At 29.4% G+C, this 23,714-nt stretch overlaps 3 protein-coding genes across 5 annotated transcripts; 1 reads left to right on the top strand and 2 right to left on the bottom strand.

Moving 5' to 3' along the window:
- Positions 1-953: 953 nt before the first annotated feature.
- Positions 954-9,938, bottom strand: LOC105836168 (glutamate dehydrogenase, mitochondrial). The gene is made up of 8 exons (XM_012680013.3): positions 9,049-9,938; positions 5,093-5,293; positions 3,534-3,767; positions 3,108-3,265; positions 2,832-2,987; positions 2,274-2,484; positions 2,023-2,177; positions 954-1,916 (listed from the first exon to the last, which is right to left on the bottom strand). The coding sequence occupies exons 1-8, from the start codon at positions 9,479-9,481 to the stop codon at positions 1,800-1,802; spliced, it is 1,665 nt and encodes a 554-aa protein (XP_012535467.1). The 5' UTR covers positions 9,482-9,938; the 3' UTR covers positions 954-1,799.
- A 395-nt stretch (positions 9,939-10,333) lies between these two features.
- On the top strand, positions 10,334-15,037 carry LOC105836167 (mitochondrial dicarboxylate carrier). 2 transcript variants are annotated; one of them, XM_012680011.3, is made up of 9 exons: positions 10,334-11,182; positions 12,636-12,758; positions 12,834-12,989; positions 13,251-13,406; positions 13,494-13,660; positions 13,733-13,940; positions 14,033-14,113; positions 14,186-14,242; positions 14,331-15,037. In XM_012680011.3, the coding sequence occupies exons 3-9, from the start codon at positions 12,894-12,896 to the stop codon at positions 14,445-14,447; spliced, it is 882 nt and encodes a 293-aa protein (XP_012535465.1). In that variant the 5' UTR covers positions 10,334-11,182; positions 12,636-12,758; positions 12,834-12,893; the 3' UTR covers positions 14,448-15,037. The 2 variants fall into 2 exon arrangements, with proteins under 2 accessions (XP_012535465.1, XP_028046635.1); XM_028190834.2 differs by having other exon boundaries at positions 10,334-11,567.
- Positions 15,038-15,376: 339 nt separating this feature from the next.
- LOC105836166 lies at positions 15,377-18,367 on the bottom strand. Of its 2 annotated transcripts, XM_036288908.1 has the most exons (9): positions 18,071-18,367; positions 17,811-17,881; positions 17,596-17,732; positions 17,346-17,448; positions 17,155-17,201; positions 16,746-17,041; positions 16,424-16,659; positions 16,230-16,349; positions 15,377-16,113 (listed from the first exon to the last, which is right to left on the bottom strand). In XM_036288908.1, exons 1-9 carry the CDS (start codon positions 18,146-18,148, stop codon positions 15,675-15,677), a joined length of 1,527 nt encoding a protein of 508 aa, XP_036144801.1. In that variant the 5' UTR covers positions 18,149-18,367; the 3' UTR covers positions 15,377-15,674. The 2 variants fall into 2 exon arrangements, with proteins under 2 accessions (XP_036144801.1, XP_036144802.1); XM_036288909.1 differs by lacking the exon at positions 17,811-17,881 and having other exon boundaries at positions 18,071-18,365.
- Positions 18,368-23,714: the final 5,347 nt, after the last annotated feature.

Here is a 23,714-nt window from a genome sequence, read left to right as displayed (position 1 = left end):
TTTGCGCGAATTAACGCACCGCCAAAGTCGCCCGTTGCAGATCGGCACTAAAATATTCCGTTTCATTTATTTCGTGCATATCCGTCTCTTTGATTTAAAAATTAAACCATTTTCAAACAACACGCGCGTTATTCAGAAGTTTTTTTTGTAATTATATACCTTCATAATTTAATATTTTATTCTTTAAAAGATTATTATCGGAGAAATACATTACGCGATATTTTAAAACATCTATTCGCAAAATCTTGCAGATATTTAAATATTTAAATATTTCACTCGATACCGCGCGCATTGCATTATCTCCTTGATTTTAAAATGATACAATTGTAAATGTTATTCTGAAACACTTTATACGATTAATGAAATAATTTTAAAAAATACATTACACCCAAGAAAGAACGTTTACATCTGAAAAATGTTGCTCCAAAATATATTTTAATGCGAAATTGGTCTGGTACAAATAGAAATAAAATATTTCGTTCGATTGTACATCTACATCTTGCATTTTGCTTCAATTTTAAGATTATTATAGCAAATGAAATTTACAGTAATACGAATCAAAAATGTACGAAAGGCATACATTCATGCAATATGATAAGATATGATAGCTATAATAACTGATATATGTATATAATAGAAACACTTAAAATAATACTGTCATTATTAATAAATAGCAACAGATAGCAACATGTTCAGGTAAATAATTGATAACATATATATATATATATATATATATATATATATATATGCAATCTCTATCTCATATATTTCTTACTAAAGAAAGATAAAACACGTACGTATTTTGTGCACGATTGATTGCCGTAAATAATATATACGTGGGAAGGATGTCATTTGCAAGCGCGCGCGCGCGCACCTTACCTCCTTATATATATCTGATAAAAAGGCAAGTCAAGGACATAGGCGGAAAATATAAGGTCAATAACCAATGCAAATTAAATCGATAAAACGATGTTACTCATAATCTATCGTTTCTTATTTTTACACTTGTAAAGTGTAACCGATAATTATGTACTTATTACAGTAGTGTGTATCAACTAATTAATATATACACGACGTGACGTATTTCAGTCGCAAATACTATATTTACGCACTTGTATAATATATGAAAGACAATTTACTTTCAAAGAATTGAGTATCTTTGTCAACAAAATATCGCATATATATAACAATCATAGCTGCAAGTAAGTCATATATCTGACCAGATATATCATTCATTGCTCTCCTTACTCAGCAAGAGCCAATCTTGTCGTTTAAAATAAAATTAGATATTTTCTTTATATAAGTGCAATATCAGAAATACAACAATATCGTTAAAATGGCATATTTAAGGGAAATAAAATTTATAAATTTCCCTATTTATAAATAATGAATTATTTCAATGGCAGCTTTATATGACGATATAACGAGTCTTCATATCTTACACATAAAAAGTGAAATATAAAAATGCATTGTGTCTGGGCCTTTTCTATCTTAGACAAAAAAAGAATAGTCGATATTCGATCTTTCTTTGGACATTATCTCATACTATTACTTAACGGTGTCATAATATCCAGTCCATACGACTCTACATGTAACTAGGCAAACCGTCATGCAACACGTGACAATTCTGCTTCCATCATAAGTTTTCAATAATTTTACCCTTTACGACTTGGCATAATTTTTAACCGCTCATGAATATCTTTTGGATGATGCATTTAAGGTCACCTTTTGTAATTTGTATGGTAAAAACTGATTTTGTCTTTACCGTTAATAATAATATAATCTAATGGCTAAAATGTTTAAAAAGCAAGACCAGCTTCCGAGTAAGTGGTAAATATTTTTTCAATCGAATTGGCATACGCGGCTGTCCTCAAGTCGAGTCCGAGATTGAATTTCATGGCAGTCTTCATGATAGCCTATTAAAAAAATATATATTTACGTTGAACTTTACTCTGACTACTTATATTAATTAGCTAAATTAATAACTATTATTATTATTATAAACTTATATAAATTTATTACCTTAGCGGATCTCTCCATTGTATAGTCTAGACCAGAATGGACAATATCTTTTTCGGAAGCGCCAGATATACGTTTCTGGAAGGCTTCAGATGGCGTAACGGGAATACGGCCGCCAACGCGACCAAACCTACGTTCTAAAGACTCTTGTACCGATTCTATAAAACAAAGAAAAAATTGTAAATCATTATTACTTTTGAAGGTTTATGTTTGCACATAAAACTTAATTAAATTTGTCGTCTATTACAATTTACCTAAGAGATGATAATTAGATTCTCTTTCGTATTTGAAAGTTAGACGACCATATGACACATGATTCAAGTTCTTCAACCATTCGAAGAACGAAACCGTAACACCACCGGCGTTAATATACAAATCTGGAATTACGAGGATATTCCTCTCGATCAGAATTTTATCTGCGGCAGGAGTAGTCGGTCCGTTGGCAGCTTCCGCGATAATCTTTGCCTTTAATATGATTTGAATTTGATTATCTTTTTATTAAATTACCGTCTGAAATCTTTTCAAATTTTTATTTCTATTTTATCAAATATAATTGCAACAAATGATACACCTTTTTTTATTTTTAAAATAACACAACAAATATTTAAAAAATTAAAAAACTATATTTTCCAGAAACTGATTAAAAATAAAATAATTTTAATGTTATGTAATTCAATTAAGTAAATTTTAATTCAATATAAATAAATGTTATTAAATATAACTTCTTTTCATAAATTGATACTTGCAGTAATCAGAAGATTAATAACTATATTTAAAATAAGTTTTGTATACAATATCAAAATAATCTTTACCTGGATACGTCCAGCATTTTCTTTGGTAATTACTTTTTCTATAGCAGCGGGGATAAATATGTCACATGGCTCGTACATGAGATTTTCACCTTCGTATGGCTTGGCCCCAGGAAAGCCAACGATAGTACCGTTCTCTATGCGGTACTCTTCTAATTCCTGAAATGCATAGAAATAGCTAATAAGTAAATTTCAATAAATCAAGAAAAGAAATTTTATTATCAATCTTATAAAATTCATACAAAAAATTAGGATAATTATACTGAAAACAGTATTTACTTTTGGATCAATACCCTCTGGATTACAAATAGATCCATCGTGTTCTATCACACCTATGCATGAGGCGCCCGCGCGATGTAAATAACGCATAGTGTGCAAACCAACATTACCAAAACCTTGAAGGATAAATGTTTTACCTCCAAAACCAGGCGTATTACCTGCGGATTATTATAAGGTTTTATTTATACAGCATGTTTAAGTTCTTTAAAATGTTAAGATATTATAAAACAATATATTACATAGCAATTATAAGCTTAAATTTCTTAGATTTCAATATAAATCTTTTTTTATAATTTTAAATCTTTCTAATAAAAATCTTTTTTAATTCTAATTTATATAATGTGTATAATGTTTCTTATTATAATTTATAAACAATTTAATCTCATTGATATATTGAAAATTAAAACAATCAATTTGCAAACGTACCGATCATGCCCATATAATTAGCTTCGTTAATGAAATTTTCTAATCCATGGAATACTCCACGTCCTGTCGCGGAAATACGACCATGAATGCCACCCTGATTGATGGGCTTGCCAGTAACACAAGCATGAGCATTAATGTCAAGATGGCCGATAGTTTTCGCATAAGTATCGGCTATCCAAGACATTTCACGCTCGCCAGTACCCATATCGGGAGCAGGAACGTCAACTCCAGGTCCTGGAAAATAACAAATTCTTTCTGAGAAATATAAAAACATAAAAATAGATAAGAAATATATATTTATGTAGTCTCGAAATTTCATAATTGTTAAAAATTAATTATACATATATTTATGCTTTTCTAAGCTTAAATAATTTTCAAAAATCTTTATCCGTGTATTGTATGCAAGTTTAGTTTATTAGCAGTTATTAAAATGCACAAAAATACGTTTTTCTATAAAAAAAAATAAAAATAATTTACATAATCATAACTTAAACCATCTTACATTATTTTATTTCTAAATCTCATTACTTTCATACATTAATAATCACTGAGAAAACTTGCAAATAATATGCAAGATTTTTTAAAAGTCATTTGATCCTTAAAATATAAGAAAAAGAAGAAAAAGAACAGTCTTCTTCAAGTTAACAGAACGACGATTAATAACATCGTTTGTCTTAAATCAGATTGTCTATAATCTCAACTACTAACAGTCTCTATTGCACATAGAGCGCGATTGCTTAGAGTATTATTGCCTATAATAACTTAAGATAGAGGTTCATGTTTGTATACAGGCGTTACGTTGTTTGATACTGTTAGCAAATGAGATTTTCCTATATACTTTTTAAATTATTTTTACAACTTTCACTTATTTATCTCTGAAAACGATATTTCATATAAAAAAAGTTTATTCAACACTTAATATATTTTTTCAGGAAAAATCAATCTTTTTTTATTATTTTGTATTAACAGTTTAAAAGTTGTGTATGTATGTATGTATGTATTTCTTCATACGTATATGTACCACATGTTATTACACAAGATTGCCGAGTGAAATATAATTGCTTAATACTTCTTTAAGACAGAATAAATAATTCATACAATGCTAATTATGCTCGTCGCAATCTAGTATAACACTCGATATTAATTTGTTTGCACATCCTATATTTTTAATCTTGTACCAATTATTTATCACGATTAAACAAAAATACGAGTAAGTAAAGTACGCTTGAAAATCTACTCGCAAATATTCGCATGTATGGGCTAATAAATCTTTATGATAATCGAACTGTACGGCCAGCTGTCTCTGCCGCGCATTTGGTTTGTGACATAACGACGGTGAATTCTGTATTAGACAGACATTACGAGAGCACAGTGGTAGAGTCTAATAGGTTGTCACGTCTTCTCAGCGATGTCTAAAATTATCACAGCAAACGTCACGCCTTCGTTCTCGTGGTTTATGATAATATTACATCAGAGATTGTCTTCATCGAACTTTCGGTCAAAAAGAAGAATTATCCTCTATTGTTTCTTTTTTTTACAGTTGTGACGCAATTTCTTACCGATAAATCCCTTCTTTGCTAATTCCAACGTAAATCTTCTGGTGATTTTTTCCAGTTCGTGTTCCGAATAATTCTTGGGGTTGATTTTAATTCCAGCCTTTGCGCCACCAAATGGTACGTCGACGCACGCACATTTGAATGTCATCAAAGCTGACAAGGCCTTAACTTCATCTCGTGATACGTCCATCGAAAAACGGATACCTGTAAACATAATAAAAATATCTTTTAACACTTGGCAGCTCGTGTATATTATTTTGTTGCACCAATTTAATTGAGATAAATTATAGCTGTGATATGAAGTAAGCCGCATTTTTTTACCATAAATATGTGTCGATATAAAAGCACCTATTAAAATACAAAATACAAATCTACTATATATATAGTAAAATTGTTAATATAAAAAAGCTGGGAAAAAATACATAACCCATTTTTATTCTTTATTCATTATTCGCGAGAGAACTGTCCGTAATAGCGAGATAAAAAAAATATCTAAAAATAACGTTTCACATACGATTTTCACAGATAATCGTATTTTATTTGGTCTCCAATTTGTATTATGTTTCTAAAATTTTACACACAATGCTAATGCCTCCTCGATAATAAATTTCCTTAGCAACAGCTGGAATGCCACTTGACACTTGACACTTAACTCTTTTCAAGCACCTTGTATATTAGTGAATAAATAGTTCTTTGGATCATCCGTTATAACAATTTTATATCTTATATCATTATCTCAATTAAAATTTTTATGAAATAAAATTATGTGAGCCTCTTAGAAATTAAATTAATTCTATTTCTTAAAAATTTTTTATTTTTAACATTAAAGTGCATTAAACATTAAAGTTCAAGAACGACAATTTGTTCTAACTTTAATTGAAACAAGGATCGAAGCTAGAATTTGGTTTACAAGCTTGTTGAGCTGAAATATTATGTCCCTATCATAGAATGTGCCCATCAATTAATTTCTTTTATGGCAATTGTTCAGACAATAGCCCTAGCATGACTAAATAAACAGCTTTGAGAACAGCAAGACATTGCTAGATCTCTTTGATATCGTTATTATGTGCAAGTATATAATATTTTTAAGCATCGCTGGATAAATTAATTATACTTTTTTAACTAAATAAAGTCAAAGTTAAGAGCTCATGAAATTAATTCAGTTATGTTAAAAGTTGCACAAATTTAATTTAGTTAATATTTGCGTTAAGATTAAACTAAACTTATATTTAATTCTAACTCAAACAAACTTCTTACAAACAGATATTGTAGTAATTTGTAAACAGTAACAAATCCTCAGAGAATTTGTTTCTTCGTAAAAAATTCTATTTCGCAAGAAATAAATAATGAAATGACATCTTGATCTAGATAGCAGATATGATTTAATTAATTAATCATATTGTTATGTAATCTAAATGAGTAACCTAAGTAATTAAATAATTATGTCATTACATAAAAGTACTAATCATAAACGTGCCGCTTGTAGTTTCAATCTTTTTCTAAAAAATTATTTACACATTGTATTATGTCCACGTTGCATAACGTTTTCTGTCAGTTGATCCGCAATAAGCTAAAACAAGAGATAGCTAACGAATGCGAGATATATAAGTGCTTTTAATTCGTTAGCGGTGTAATACAAGACAAGGTCAGGTATTTAATTGTTTTTCTCTTGCAAACGACTTGTTACAACAATTAATGTATAAAATTATGAAAAAAACATTGTAACTAATTTTTTCGTCGCAAGAATTTAATCCAATATATATGCAGACGTATTTATTGTACACATTACATATTTTATAAAAAGTACATGCGATATAAAAGTGTATGCGTTGTTTGACTTTTTCACTTGCTGTAGTGATGGATACATATGTATTTAGAATTACGAAATAAAATAATACTATCAGCTAAATTTTCATATTTGCATGTGAATATATCGCTTTGTTTTAGTTTCATACATATATGATCTTACAAACACGTATTCTAATCCGTACGCATTTTGATACGCATTTAAAAACTTTTTGTGATATAGAATATTACATAAAATAAAAAATATTTAAAAAAACAAAGTACAAGCTGTGTAAAAATTTTCCAGAACAACATATCAAATACAATCTGGAATTGTGCTTAATAAAACAAAAAAGTTTTTGTATTACTTTCATTTAAAAAATAAGAATAATGTGATCAATATGAATAAAATCAAGACATGCAAGTTTCCATGTAGGTTTAAAATATTTAAAATAAATTATTTATTAATAAACAAATATTTTATCTATTCTGCATTTCTTATATATAGTTCCAAAATTCAATTAAATCTAAAATCTTATTACGTAACTACATTAGGATTATTTTTCTAATATTGAAAAATTTATATATTTTTATATATTACTTATTTGTCAAGAGCATACAAAAAATACAAATCAAGATACAAATATTTATTTTATAACTATCAAATAATTTAGAAATAAAAAGACTAAACCACTTACTGTTAGGCCTGTTTCTACCTATGTAGATTAACTCAGTTTTAATCTTGGTTTAACTTACTTTTTATCTTTTTTCTAAGTTTTTAGAACACTAGAATTAGATAAATAGTTAAACTGAAATAAAAATTAATCTGTGTTGGTAGAAATAAGTCTTAAAGGAGTTTGTAGTTTTGTAAAATAAACTTCTATCTTTGTTAGATCTTAAAGCTGAAATTGTGAATAGTAAAACTCATAAGTACTACCTTAGTTTGCACCAGCAATAAATAACTTTGTTTGACGATCTAATCTGATAACTATACGCGTAAACGTCGCAATGATTGTCTTCAATAAAGAATTATAGAAAACGTTTCGTGTAAATAAATTAATAACATTAAAAAATAACTTATCAATTAATAAAAAATTAATAAGTCAATAAAATAGTGACTTATCTCAGCTTTTTATAATTTTAAATTAAGATACAAGCAGAATAAAAAAAAGACAAACTTTATATATCTTTTTTTATTTTAAGATTTCATTGAAATATATTATATTCTAGTTAAATTATCAGTACTTGTTTTTTTATTCTTTAAAATAAATAAAAAATAATTTAAAAAACATAAGTAAAAACAAATAAATATTTTTTTTTCCAGAAACGAAAAACGCTTTCAAGTTCACGTTTGTGCACTAAAAAAAATTTTGTTAACTTGACAAAATTTTCCAACTAAATTAAAATTTTGTCAGCTCAAGAATTTGTGCATTTAACTTAAATGCACAAATTTCAATTCAAGCGTTTATATAGTTAATTGAAATATATAAATACTTGAATAGACAAAATTTAATTCTGTTGGAAAATTCAGTTAAATTAACAACATTTTTTTCTCAGTGTGAATATTTTCTTTCACAAAGGTATTTTCTACACAATATCGCGATACAAAACCATGTGAGAAAAAGAGGCACATTGTATGTTATCATGTGTTAACGATATTACTTTTTCTATCATTTACCATATCATCATCACAATATATTTTCAAGCATCCTGGAAAAGTGAAAATATTCAATATACTCAAATTGAAACAGATAAAAAATATTTTGCAAAAAACAATTTACAATTTTGTTTCAATAAAAGACTACAAAACAAAAAAAGTGTAAAAAAATGAAAATAAATATCTGTTATCTCATACAATAATGCTGAGATTAAATTGTTGAAATATCTACTAGTTTTTTATCTATATTACTTTATTGTTATAAGACAAAGTTATTAATTTTTTGAATGTAGAAAAAAAGAATAAATTAATAAAGAATATTGAGATATAATTAATGTAATATATTTCGCTTGCAGATTCGAATTTAGTGCATTGAAGATTACTTAAAGAAAATCTACACTACGCTATTCTTTTCCAGGTAGCAAATTTTTGTATGCTATATTATCGTAAATGAATAACATGCTTTAAAAGACATATTATTGATGATGAAAAGTAGAAGAGTTGCAGGCTCTCATACCTCCTTTACAAGGTGTTCGGTGAGTGGAGTGCTGAGCGCGATATCCGGTAATCATCTCATAGTCGCCGGAGTCGCGTCTAAGCGGAAACGTGGTCTCGACAATGTGGTCGCAAGGTTCCATCAGCATCAAGATACCCTTAACCTTCTTCTTACGATCCTCGAGGGAGACACGTGAACGCTTGCCGATGTCCTCGACCAACTTGTCCTCGATGATTTGACAGGCACGATGAAAGAAGTATTCGACCATGTCGAAGAATCGCGGATTCGATGCCTCGGGCACGTCCTTGAGACGATCCGGGATCTGGTGATCGGCGTAACCGCGGCAAGACGTCATCGCCGCCGGCGTGATGCGGGTCAGCGCGCTCTGTATATCATTACTCGGCGCCTGCTTCAGGGCGATCGACAACCGTGTGATACTCCGCAGTTGAAACATCTTCGCGACGATGAACCACGACGATGACGACGACAACGAGTCAGGTTCGTCCGACCAGTAAAAACTAAGTCACCAATCTTCACTGAGCACAATCCGTCCGTCCCGACTACCCGCTCAATTCCCCGTCCCCGTGACCGCTCCAATCAGCTAGCTCTAATGTGCGTCCGCTTATTTTATGGAGTAGTTTAAGAGAGTACCCGTCTAGTCATGAAGTACGTATAAATACTAGTCGCAGTCGGTCGACCACGGTCGACCACGGACACTGATGTCACTGATCTTGGAGACTTTGGGAGCTTTCCAGCAAGTGACACACAAATCGACACAGTAGTATTTTTGTCTTTGTTTAATATTCAGTGAGAGATAAGGACAGAATTACTGCTGTGTCAATTTGTGTCTCTTGCTGGAAAGCTTCCTTTGTACAGCAAAACTCCCAAGTTTAAGATTTAAGTTTGTTCATGAGACTGCCGTACGTTCCTCACCTAAATCTTAAATGTTATATTAATATATTCGATTAACCAATCAGAATAAAGAATTTCATTAACTTTTCAATTACCAAAAATATTTCAAAGCCACAGATATTTATTTTAATATAGAACCAAATAAACGTAGATATAAATAGCACAGAAGAGACCCAAAAACTCGTGTACATACATTACCTACGGAATTCGTGGACTGATTGATTACTGGTTTGGTCTTTCTAGCTGCACTGTTGCACTGGTGCAATAAGTTAGAATGAGAAAAAATATACTTTGGTCTGTTCTTTCTATCTGCACTGTTGCACTGGTGCAATAAGTTAGAATGAGAAAAAATATACTTGTCTTACTTTAACTTATTGCACCGGTGCAACAGTGCAGCTAGAAAGAACAGACTAAAAATGAAAAAAAAAATGTCTCACTTTAACTTTTGCATCAGTGCATCAGTGCAGTTAAAAAGAACAGCCATCACAGACCATAGATGTAATATAAGGTCTGTTCTTTTTAGCTGAATTTTTTGCATGACTCATCTTTCTTTTCCTCATTGACAAGAAAAAGAGAAAAGATGCACTATGCAAGAAATTCAGGTAAAAAGAACAGATCCACAGATATCTAAGATAAAGAATAATAGAAAACAAAAAACAATAATGAATAGAGAACAAAACAGAAGTTCACGGCTATTTGAATCAATACGAAAATCATATAATTTCGTGTAATTCGGTCTTTATTAGTTTAGGTAACACGCATTAATAGAAAACGTGTCATCATAGAGAATAGGATGTCGTCAAATCCAGAAATTCCAGATTTTATTTCGAAGGTAGTTTATTTTAGAAATAAACACATATCTCGTGATCGCCGTGCCCGTGAGTCGCTAATTCCGATCAAACTCACTGTACAAGGTACAAAAACGCAACGTTAGCAATAATGTTAGTTGTTTATCGCTAGGTTAAACGATAAGCAGCTAGGAATACCGCATTAAAGGCTTACGTGGCTATGATCGACACATATCGTTCTACTTATCTTATGGAGGTATCTATTCTATTGGGGATACCCGGCTGCCGCACGACGAAAATGGTACTTTTTTGCACGTGGCTATCAGCTGATAAGTACGCGTCTGCGCCTGCGGCATGTCAATTCGCAGCCTCTTTCCAGTCCTCCGGAATCGTTTCACGTCCGTTACATCAGTCGGAATTCAGCTGTTGACTGGATTGGAACGTTCATCGCCATTGTAAGTACATTTTGCGCTATTTTGCTCGAGAAACTCGTTAAGATAATTAAACGACGATTAAAAGATCGGAAGACTTCGACTTCCAATTTAAACAACCCGTCTAACAATAAGTAAAGAGAGAGGCAATCAAAGTAAACATATTAAATTCGTTTCTTTAATTAGAACGAGATTGAAAAAAAATTCTACCAACATCGAATGAGATTGAGAATAAAAAAACTATTGACACTATGTCCCGTGTATGAAGGATCAGATTCCATAACAGAAAAAAATCTGTGATATCGAACTTTCGATAATATTAGCCTTTATCGTTGAGTTTATAGACTAAAATCGAATCCAGGAAATGCTGAGATATCTTAGCAGTGCAGCAGTTTGCCAACAGATTCGAGTAAAATATTTCGGTTGATTGGCGTCAACCGTATCTGCATTAAACTTATATGACTTATATCTTTCCACCAAAATCTGCTGACATAGTTTCTGAAAGCAGAAACCGAACAGAATCTATCGTCTTACACCAATTTATGTGGGATAATTTCAATTTTTGTAAAATCATTTATAAGTGAAATAATACATAAAAAAATAATACATTATTAAAATATTTGAATTAAAATATTTTATAATCTGTTATAAATAAATAATTTCTATTGTATAAATTTTATTATATATATATATATATATATATATATATATATAATAAATGAAATAAATCATTTATAAATGGTTACAAAATGGTAGATTCCACTTGGTTTCTTCAATAAATCTGCAATTGTTAGCAGAGGTTCTTTCATATTTTTCATATATTCTGCCAACAAAATTTATTTAGCAGATTTTTTGCAAAGGTTTTTTGCAAATTATTTTTAAAGATCACTGACTACGAAATCGTTACGATTAATTTTTTTCAAACAATTAGACGAAACTTTTCTTTATATTTACTTAGCAACCTGCAGATTTAAAATACAGTCAATACGTTTAAATTTACACTGATCACGACTTAATTATCGATGGAAATTACCGAGTGACTCAGCTTTTTTGTCTCGCGTACATTTCTATTATACAAAAGATTCATAAACGGTAATAAAAGCGAATTCGTTCATGTAAATGTGGCAATACTAACTACACTTGGTTTTTCTTACTTGAATCGTTTTCGCAAAAGATGCGTGCGAATCACGCGTCGTTATCGCAAGATTGTTTTATTAGATTTTTACTTTAGCATGATTCTCAAATAACTTGTTTAGCGAGAATTTCCGGTTTATCTTTGCATAAGGAATTGTATAACATTACGAATTCCGTGATATCTCAATTTAACTTCTGCAAAAAGAAAAAAAGAAAATTTTTGTAAAAATATTTAATATTATTTGCTACTATATACGTAAAGAAATTCTTATTTTTCTATTTGTGAAATATATATATTTTATTGCGACTGTCATAATCAATTCTGATAATTATAATTTTTCAGCTACCTTCTCTTCTGGTAAACTATTTTCAATGAAATGGAACCTGTTATTCCTGATACATAATAATGAAATAATATGTTAACCTTTCATTTTATCAATTTCCATTTTATACATTAATTTATTAGGTAAGATAAATTAATTATAATTAACACACTTTTTGGATGGATTAGTACACGTTTTAATCAATTTTTTGTTTCTAGTGCTAGTTAGTGCAACAGATATGTTCCTAATTGTTTGATGTAAGAAAAGAAAAGAAAACAATGACTGATAAGAGTAAAAAATTATCACGTTGGTACTTTGGTGGTGTTTCTTCTGCAGCTGCTGCATGCGTAACCCACCCTCTGGATTTACTGAAGGTCTTGTTTCCTTATATCCTTTTTAATAATAAATATGATAATAATCATAAGTTTTTAATAGTCAGTAAAAATGCTAGTTTATTATAATTTGTCATGGTACTAACATTAGTTTAACAGAGTAATAGTTAAATTGATAAAAATAACAGGAAATATACATTTTTATCAATCCAAAATTAATTTCAAATTGTTGATAAGTTTTTTATTTTTATAGGTAAAGAAATGTATAAATCAAGATTCAATAATCAATAATTCTTCTTTTAGGTTCACTTGCAAACTCAACAAGAAGGCAAGCTATCAATAGTACATTCCACCATTGGAATAATTAGGAAACAGGGAATATTAGCTCTATACAATGGACTCAGTGCTTCCCTACTTCGCCAACTTACGTATTCTACAATAAGATTCGGAGCATATGAGGTCAGTACATGCGAACCTTGTGGCCTATTTACATATACAAATTGTTTATTCTCAATTATACACAGGTTATATTATTGAATGTAATAGGTCGGCAAACAGACGCTCGAGTTGTCTGGTCACCCATTGCCCTTTTATCAAAAGCTATTATTGGCTGGGGTTTCGGGTGCTGCTGGTGGTGTTTTTGGGACTCCTGGCGATGTAATTAATGTACGCATGCAGAATGATATCAAAATAGCACCAGAATTAAGGAGAAAGTAGGAATTGACGATCTTATATCTGCTTATTATACTCCGTTAGTTTTTATAATATATTCCTTTATCTCGCAGCTATAAGCACGCTCTGGATGGACTGTTACGTGTAATTCAACAAGAAGGAGTTCGCCAATTGTTTAGTGGATGTTCGACCGCCACGATGAGAGCAGTGCTGATGACTATCGGACAATTGAGCTTTTACGATCAAATTAAAACAACATTATTACAAACTGGCTATTTTCGGGATAATCCTTCGACGCATGTTTTATCCAGCGTATCGGCAGTGAGTGTCTATAAATATTGAAAGATCCATTGTGTTTCTTGTTTGTGTTGGTTTTAAAAGCGAAATAATATTTTATATGCCTTTGCTGATAGGGCGCTATCGCAACAACGCTTACGCAACCTTTAGATGTTCTAAAGACACGAGCGATGAACGCTAAGCCTGGAGAATTTAAAGTAAGTATATTCAAATGGAATGTAATGGAACTACTTGATACATTACATGATACACAATTATTTCCTGTATAGAATCTAATGGAAATCTTCCTATATACTGCCAAACTTGGGCCACTGGCTTTCTTTAAGGTAAATATTGTTGAATTAAAGATCTTTATATTGATTAATAAATATTTTCAGTTATAAGATCTTTCAACGAAAATTGCCTCTATTTTAGGGCTACGTACCTGCATTTATCCGATTAGCACCGCAAACCATCCTCACATTTGTATTCCTCGAACAACTTAGATATAATTTTGGATTCTATCCGCAAGCCATGAAGTCGCCGCTATAAGTAATAAGATGGGTTTTTTTTTTTTTTTTTTTTTTTTTTTTTTTTTTTAGCAGATTTGTTTCGCAGATTGATACAAAGACAAATGGGTAGTAATCAAATTTTACTATATGTGCAAAATATGATATATTAACATATGAAAGTAGCAGAAATATTTAATTCAGTCACGCACAGTTCGATGAATACGCTTTAATTAGGAATTAATAATTCAGTTTTTACCTAGTGATACTTTTTAATTACTTAAGATTATTATATTTTTAAGTCGATACATTCCTTATATTAATTTCTGATGTATATTTATGTTGACACAAACACATTTATATATTTTTTAAAGTATATTTAAAATATGTATATATACATATAATATAAAAAATCGTGCAGATTTATATCTATATTTAATTGTATCTTTTACACGTATATGAAGTGATCTCTTAAGTACAAACAACAAAAGATATATATTTACCTATGAAATTTTACTTTCATAAATCTTTTTTAAGGCCTCATACTTCCGCTTTATGATAATATCAATGAAATGTATAGTACAATACACGAACGAGCTTTTAGAAAATATATAAAGAAAATATTTTTTAAAATTATTGTGAATATAATACATATGCTTATTTTAGCAGTATGAGTAGTTTGTTATTTAAAACGCGAGTTATTTTTATGATAAAGATATTGCGATTTTTTTTAAGTTTCTGCATATCTATGTGAATTAAGAATAAAAATACAAGATATATTTTGAATGTGCAAAATATTCATGTTATGTCAATGTATTAGTAGTAGATTCGATTAAATATTTTGATAGACTCAATTAGATGGTTCGGTAGATAGTCTAACAATAGATCAACAGTATAAATCAAGAAAACACGATTATTTCATAGATATTTTAATGGAATATTTCATTTAATTACGAAATGAAGTTTTTTCTCGATCAATTTATTATCGTATTCTTACACATTTCTAGTATAAGAATCTTGCAGATTCTTATACATTTCTGTTGGCATTCTATCGATAAAATTTATAGCACTTTGCAAAATCTTTCTAATCTCGCAATCTTTTTTTATAATCTTAAATTATCAACTTTATTTTAAATTTTAAATAATTGGTGAATGGATGATGGAAATTGTAAAATAAATTGTGGAAATAAATGTATGTTTATCATAATGTTTATATGTATATCGACGCTTTCGTTACAAAAAAACATTAAATATTTTTTACATATTATGACTATTTAAGAGGAAGTATAATTGGCTTGGGTTTGGTAAGCTTTATGTATGTTTCCTCAAGGCTATTTTCTGAGAAAAGCAGTTCTGCATAATTTGCATAGTCCGTTCCACATAGAGATAATTCTAGCTCTTTTATAGTTTCATTTGATAACAAATTAATGACACCTGGAGGTACATCAGATGCCAATAACATGTTACAATATGGTGCCAGACTACAAAAATTTATATTGCATATCACAATAACAGAATTGCCAACAGTTAAAACTTGCGTCAATCGACGAAATAAAACAGCTTCGTCTTCCTCCTTCAAAATGATAATGCCTTTTGGGTAACGAATTTTCGTTACTTCTAATCCTCCACTTTGTGAGCAAAATAAGGAATTTTCACAGACACTCGAGAATTTTATCCACGTTGATATTATATCTGCTAATGCAGATTTACTAAAAAAAAAAAAAAAGAAAACTAAAGTTATCATTGAGAATAATTTAATACGAAAAAAAAGAATTAAGGCACTATAAAAATATATGTAAACTTTCTAATAACATACAATACATACCCATTGTACTCTAACATAGATGCAAATATAGATAATATTTTTATTCTATAAGTGATAGATTCAGTGCTCCAAATTTTGAATCCTTTTCTGGCCGAAGTAACACATTTGATAATATCGTCACTATAATAACAATATATTAATAATCAATTTCATATATGAATTTTATCGAACATCCATAAATTAAGAAAATGTACCTTGTTGCATTTGCCCATTGACAATCATTATGTATCCAATATGTATCTTTTACCGGCCGTTGCCACATACCATCATAAAATAAATTGTAAACTATACTTTTTTGCAAATTTAATTTTTTAGCACAATCATCTTTCTTCAAATGCAATTTATATGGTATTTCAGTTGTTTTTATATATGGCAAAACCACAATACCATCATAGAAATCCATGTGCGTATTTATAAATAGAACATCTCTCTAAATAATGAAAAAGAAAAATAACATTAATAATAATTGGAAAAACTTTCGAAGCAATATTGTATTATATAATTGAAATTCTGTACATTTAAAGAAATATAGTGTATCGCTAAGTTTTTTGCAAATACAATATCTTCTGTCCATATGGATACTATGTTCATTTCATCAGGTATACAGGGTGTAAATAATTCATTCCTTGTTCGAAACGTATGAATGTCACAGTCATATTGCAAATATTCCTCCATAAGCCATAAAAATTTATCTTTTATTAGTTCCTGAATCGAAATTTTATTTAAAGACAGCAAAACAGATTTTCTATTCTTCAAGTAACTAATAACCGCATACAAATCTGAATCTTCTAGAACTATCATTTCATTGTAACCTGCACAACACATTTAAAATCTTAATTACAAACAAATTTATATTACCATTACTATGATTCTCTTACATTGTAACTTTATTTACAACTCACTTATAAATATACTTATAACTCACGTGTCAACTGATTGTATCGAACTGATTTTTCCAGTATAGAATTCTTGCTACAATACAAAAATAATTTGTTAATGAAATTGATGACAATATCAATTTGAAATATAAAAAATACATGTAACAATAATAATATAGTTTATAAGTAACAATTAATTAATATTTAAGAACGTAAATAAATAATCTTTAATAGTTACATGACGGCATTTTCCAAAAAATATTTCATCTCGTATTCTTTACATAAATTTAGAATTGTAACTAGTACTAATAAAACTACATCATCTTTCATATAATCTTCATCTAAAAGAAATAACGTGTTTAAAACAAAATATATAAATGTGTTTCTATATTATACTGTTAATATTCATGAACAAAATGAAATTTACTTAATGTAAAACAATATGTAAATATATTTTTTCCATTAGAATTATATAAAGATAATATTACCATATTTACTATCAAGCATAAATCTTGTACCAAAATAATTTAAGTATTTAATGATGGTAGTAATTACATCTACATGTTCACTAACAGATTTGAAAAGGGACAAATTTTTTTCGATTATAGATGCTGTCATAAGAAATCTGTAAATATATAATTAAAAATAATTATGTGAAAATTTCAACAAACTATTTATATATTTGAAAGTTATGGTGTTTTACCTCTGTGAGAAATTATTAACATTTGTAACTTTTATTTCCTTAGCTAAAGCTAATATTTCTGTTAATGCTTTCTAAAAATATATGTAGTAGGTAGTATTACATCTTTTATGGATAATATAGATTAAGATATTTGCTTATAAAAATTAAATTTCATAATTTATTAATGAGTACATTCATAATATACATATGAACATGATATATATATATATATATATATATATATATATATATATATATATAAAATACATGTTTGTACTCACTTGTTTGTTGATCTCTAAATTATTATAATATTCCAAATTATTATAATATTCATCTATCATTTTTAGCCGTTCACTCATGATTATTTTATAATCAATTTCAAGATTTTTAAAAAATATTAAAGAAGTGTATGCTCCAACTGATGATTATTCAGAAATGAATAAAAAACAGATAGTGACTACGCATGTGTAAAGAATATGAGAGATATCAGATACAAATCGAGAATTACGCAAGGTGCCTTATAACAGTTATAACTGATACGTTGAAAATGTTTTCTGTTACTTATCAGTATCAGAGAGGAACCTGAGAGCGGTCATCGCGTCGTTTTAGGTGTTTTCATCCATCAGCGCCTCTATGTGCACAAAATCTGTACATTGAACTATGTAGTCAAATATCTATCAATCCCGTAGGTAATGTGCATGACTTTTTGGATCTCTTCTATGCTATGTCCACGTTTATTGGGTTCTGTTTCATGCTATACCCATAAATTTTACAATTATATGCACTCATATTTTAAATTTGTTTTATGCAAATGTGCATAATCGTGTTCTATAAATGTGCAATATACATGATATAAATTCAATTAATTGATTAATTGATAAAAATTTACTCACCGATTGCTGTCGCAGAATCAAAAAAGAAAATATGGCAGAAAAGTGGTACACGATGCATGACGTCACGTAACTTCGTGGAAACACAGGCCGAGAAAACCGTTTAAATATGAAAATTACGCGCCGAGATACAACGAACGGAGACAAATTCGTTTCGAGAATTTTGTATTTCGTATATATGCTCACATAACGACTAGTAGCGCTTCACTTAATTGGCACTCGCGATATTCTACCAAACATATCCCCTTCGAGCAAACACTTTGCTCGAACGCGCACGCGACACTTTACTCGAAACCAAAAACAAACGCACTACGCCGCGCTTTACACATGAATACGACCTCTGCCTGCTACGTACGATTTCACATGGCTCGCGTATCGTTTGCTAGCACGACGGCACTCTTAATACAACACCGTACCTGCACAACACCGCACAATTCAATTCTGAACATGCGAGACACGCACGGAGTCACCAGAACGTCTGACCGGCGCTGGAACGCGAGGTAACATGGCATACGTGACCGCTGGCAGGCAGGTCGACGTGCGCATTCAAATGATTAATTCTTGGCGCTTTTTTCGGGTTTCGTTTCGTGACGTCACGCATCATACCACTTTTCTGCCATATTTTCTTTTCTGATTCGCCGCCAATCAGACGAACTGTACTGTTCACAATGTATTTTTCCAAATGTAACGGTCGCGCCAAGTGAAATTCTCGCGCGCGGTTTACGTTTTACTCGTGTGTTATATATGTTATCCGTAATATCGGGAGTGCCGAATAAAGTATTGGGCGATCGTTATTAATGTGCGGTTCGAGAATAGCAGGATGATGTCAGCAGAAAGCGGCATCCATGAATCGAGCGACTCGGTATTAAATATACTATTTTTTCAAGTGATACATATATTTCTTTACCTGCTTTTGTGTTTGAGTTTAGAAATAATATTTATCACATTTTCAGAATCAAAACAGGAAAAGGAATGTAGCAGTAGCAGCAGCAGCAGCAGCATCAGTAGCAAGAGCAGCGACAGCAATCGGTGAGTGAATTTTTATTAAATCAATTAATTGAATTTATATCATGTATATGTGACATTGCACATTTATAAAACACGATTATGCACATTTGCATAAAACAGATTTAAAATTTAAATGCATATAATTGTAAAATTTACCGTTATAGCATGAAACAGCTAGAACCAAATAAACGTGGACATAGCATAGAAGAGACCCAAAAAGTTATGCACATTACTTACGGGATTGATAGATATTTGATAGATAGATTACATAGTTCAATGTACATATTTTATGCACATAGAGACGCTGATGGATGAAAATATATCTAAAACGACGCGATGACCAGCGATGACCACTCTCAAGTCTCAAGTTCCTCCCTGTCAGTAATATTTATTCGTGAGCATTCATAAGAGAGAAGCCTGAGACCTGAGAGCAGTGAGAGCGACTTTATTCAACTTTTTTGTGTTTGGAACGGCTCTATGTCAATAAAATATAGACATTGAACTGCGTACGTCAATGCTATAAATCCCGTAGGTAACGTCCACGATGCACCACGTTTGTGGTTCTCTTCCGTGCTAAATTAGGAGAGTAAGGTGTATGGATTAAAGAATCCATTTTATAATAATTCACAAGTATTATGAAAACGATTCAGGTGAATATAACGTAAATATATAATATATAAATAATTCAGTAGACATAACCAACTGTGTATTTTATCAACTGTGTTTTATCAACTCGATGAGCAATAACGAAGTATTTTCAATTATTGTGAGATGGCGCAACAATACAAAATATACACTTGAAATTTATACATTTTTATATCTTTATATTTTAATATATATAATTTTTCTTAATTTGATTATATGTATATATTTGTATAGATTTTATGTATAAGATTATAGATTTTTTTTATTGGATATGTTTAAAGTAAGGAAAATGAAAAGATTCTGAAATAAAATGTTTTTTGATATTTATTCTTTATATATATCTCATTAGATACATGTTAAATTATATTGATACAAATCATGGAGACAACCACACGTTGCACTGAGCCCTTATGTATTGTGGGAATAAATAATTAGGTAAAAATAAAAGAAAACTATAACTATCATTTTAGTTTTTATTTCAAGGCACATATCCACTCTACGCGATTAATCGCGATCAATACATATACACGATCGCGTTGGTTTTGTCGTTTGTCGCTTTTCACATTTCACTTAATCTTCAATTCGTATTCTACATTATTAACATTGCAAACACGCGTTAAGATAAATATAGTTTTTATTTTTCCAGTGCAGCCGCGTCGAATTATGATGTTAGAAACAAGAGAATTTCTTTCTCTTTCAAAATACATGTCAACATATATTTTTTTTATAGCACACTCAATTGTCCAATAATATCTATAGAATAATGAAATATAATACATATATTAATCTATCAGTATCTTCTGTTTTTTAGCTTATTAATTAATATTACTTATTTTTTATATTATCAATTAAAAAAATAATATATTCTGACAAGTAATAAATTCAATTATGCTTACTATTTAATTTCTGTATTAAATAGCTATATTAATTACCATATGATTTATTTTCGGTGGAAATACATGTATAAATTGAATTGCACCAATACAGCATATTAAAAAAAGAATTTATGAAATATACTCGAATGCGATAAATAGCATACAAAAAATCAATTTCTTTTAATGTATAGTATATAAAAATTTACTTTAAAAAAATTTGATTTCTCACTTTTTTAATATTGTAATTCAATACGACTGCATTGAAGAAATAAAGGGTTCGATCTTAACTTCACTCCGGACGGATAAACTTGGACGGATTCTGGAAAGGCATGAATTAGAGCGCAGAAATTGACACACCAATTCAACTAAGTTATTCTATCACACACCGTAATTAATATCGTTTCCGATAATTGTACTCTAACATTATCATGTAATCGTACACGTGATAATAAAATGCAAGATTTATGTGTGGGATTTCGCTTAAAGTGTCGCAATGTTAGTGAAAAATTTTCCTTTGTTATAATAGGTAAATTATTTAATTTTTTTCTGATAAAAATTTTTTTCGACTTTATGAAAAATTTCCAAATTTGATTACATCCTTTTAAATTGAGATAGTCGACGTTTTTACCAACTTTATAGTTACGATTTTATTTTCCAACTTTTTTATAATTTTGTTAAACAAAATTTTTATTTAATTCATAATATATGTATATTAAAATTAAGAGTTGTCTGTCAATAAAATGTTAACAAAAATTAATTTTAACAATAAGAATTAAGAATATGATTATTTGTTTATATTTTTGCATTTAGTAAAATGGTCACGACTAAAACAAACATCGCCTTCTTTAATTATTAGCATCTAAAAAACATCTATTATTAAAACAATAGCAACAATAAGAAGCAAACAAAGTCAATTATAAAAGTCAACTCAAAAGTTGCGTGACTAAAATATCAGTTCTAATTTATTTCGCTTTCTAGCACTTTGTATTGTATATATAACGACAATGTTTTATGTCGACTGCTTTGCCTTGTCATATTCCTAACATGTTTCAGAATAAAATGTTACATATGTGGAACATTTTTTTTCTTTAATTAATTTGGAATATTCAATCGTAACAATCGCCGAGAGACATTTCTTGAGACACCCCGCACACACATACAATAGTATAGGAATCTAACTGGTACTTCTACGTTTCATCTATGCTATTTTTCCATACAACAAAATATCGTTGTAATCATTATTAATAATAATAATGCCTAATTGTCCAGAGAGAAAGAGAGAAAGAGAAGGAGGGAATGAGGGGGGACAGAGAGAGAGAGAGAGAGAGAGAGATTTGATAGAGATAATAAAATAAAGAAATCGCGGTTTATATATTGTGTATCCTGCTCAATTGTACATCAGAGTTACTGATATTAATTTATTAATGCATACATACATTAAATGAACATATCGGAACATGTATGCATATTTCTACACACGTTTCAATAAACCTAAATTTATGTATTAGATATTAATAATCTCGCATGTTTTAATGCCATTCCGGAATCCAGAAATGTCATTTTTAGATTTCGCAAGTACGTTAATAAAGTATCAATAAATTCCTTTGTCGATACACAATTGATTGTAGTGCACCTCTCGCAAGGTGTGTGCTAATATATACAACTTTTTTCTTTTTGTCAGTAAAATTTAAAGCAGGACACTGGAAAATGTCATTTAAATGCAACGATAAAAAATATCGTTTGCATTACGCTAATTGATTTAGCAGATGTATACATATGTATACATATGTACAGTCAAAAATAGATCATCTTAATGTATCAACTCGATTAATTCATTCTTTCTTGTTTAAAATATTTTAAACTTTACAATAAAAATTTTTTAAGTTTTACATTTAATGCAAAAAAAAAATATAATGCATATTATAAAATTTTTTGTATTATATATTTTATCTAATTTTAATATCATCGATATTTTTTAAAGACAATCATATAATTATTTATACATTCAATAATTTTGGAAAATTTGACATAATTTTAATATAAATCAATTTTTAGCTTTATATGTATATGTATTAAAGAGTACAGCAATAAAAAATCTATACATATTTTATACTTTAAATTTTGACGTATTTTGCCATAAAACAGTTAAAACCATTTTAACAACTTTATCTTATATATAATAATCCATTTTTACGCACGAAATGATGAGTCAAACTAAATAAAGTTTCGCAATTGCATATCTTTTTCTTAAAACTATCGAGTTTTTGTCAAATCTTTTTTCTTCTCAAATAAAAAACAACAAAAAAATAATTTATATAATTAATTAATATAATGTCCCATCTTTTATGTACATATATGTATATATATGTATATATAATGCGTTGCTTAAAAATACACAAGATTACTTTCTAATTATTCAAAGGCACGATGCGTGAATTGTTTTGCCATTAGGAGTACAATTATTCTCCAGGCAAAAAGGAATATCGGTGCAAAAGAAAAAATCGGAA

Source organism: Monomorium pharaonis, chromosome 6 (assembly GCF_013373865.1).
Source record: "Monomorium pharaonis isolate MP-MQ-018 chromosome 6, ASM1337386v2, whole genome shotgun sequence".
Classification (NCBI taxonomy): domain Eukaryota; kingdom Metazoa; phylum Arthropoda; class Insecta; order Hymenoptera; family Formicidae; genus Monomorium; species Monomorium pharaonis.
Note: the sequence above shows the minus strand (reverse complement) of the source record. Positions and strands in the feature narration are given on the sequence as shown.

Excerpts from the sequence above, each read along its gene's own strand:
- LOC105836168 (XM_012680013.3), bottom strand. The coding sequence starts at position 9,481 with ATGTTTCAACTGCGGAGTATCACACGGTTGTCGATCGCCCTGAAGCAG. Across the intron at positions 5,294-9,048 it reads CCGAACACCTTGTAAAGGAG|GTATCCGTTTTTCGATGGAC; the intron begins GTATGAGAGCCT and ends TTATGTTTACAG. Across the intron at positions 2,988-3,107 it reads CAGAGGGTATTGATCCAAAA|GAATTAGAAGAGTACCGCAT; the intron begins GTAAATACTGTT and ends TATGCATTTCAG.
- LOC105836167 (XM_012680011.3), top strand. The coding sequence starts at position 12,894 with ATGACTGATAAGAGTAAAAAATTATCACGTTGGTACTTTGGTGGTGTT. Across the intron at positions 12,990-13,250 it reads ACCCTCTGGATTTACTGAAG|GTTCACTTGCAAACTCAACA; the intron begins GTCTTGTTTCCT and ends TTCTTCTTTTAG. Across the intron at positions 13,407-13,493 it reads TAAGATTCGGAGCATATGAG|GTCGGCAAACAGACGCTCGA; the intron begins GTCAGTACATGC and ends TGAATGTAATAG.
- LOC105836166 (XM_036288908.1), bottom strand. The coding sequence starts at position 18,148 with ATGAGTGAACGGCTAAAAATGATAGATGAATATTATAATAATTTGGAA. Across the intron at positions 17,042-17,154 it reads TCGATACAATCAGTTGACAC|GTTACAATGAAATGATAGTT; the intron begins GTGAGTTATAAG and ends TGTGTTGTGCAG. Across the intron at positions 16,350-16,423 it reads CAATGGGCAAATGCAACAAG|TGACGATATTATCAAATGTG; the intron begins GTACATTTTCTT and ends TTGTTATTATAG.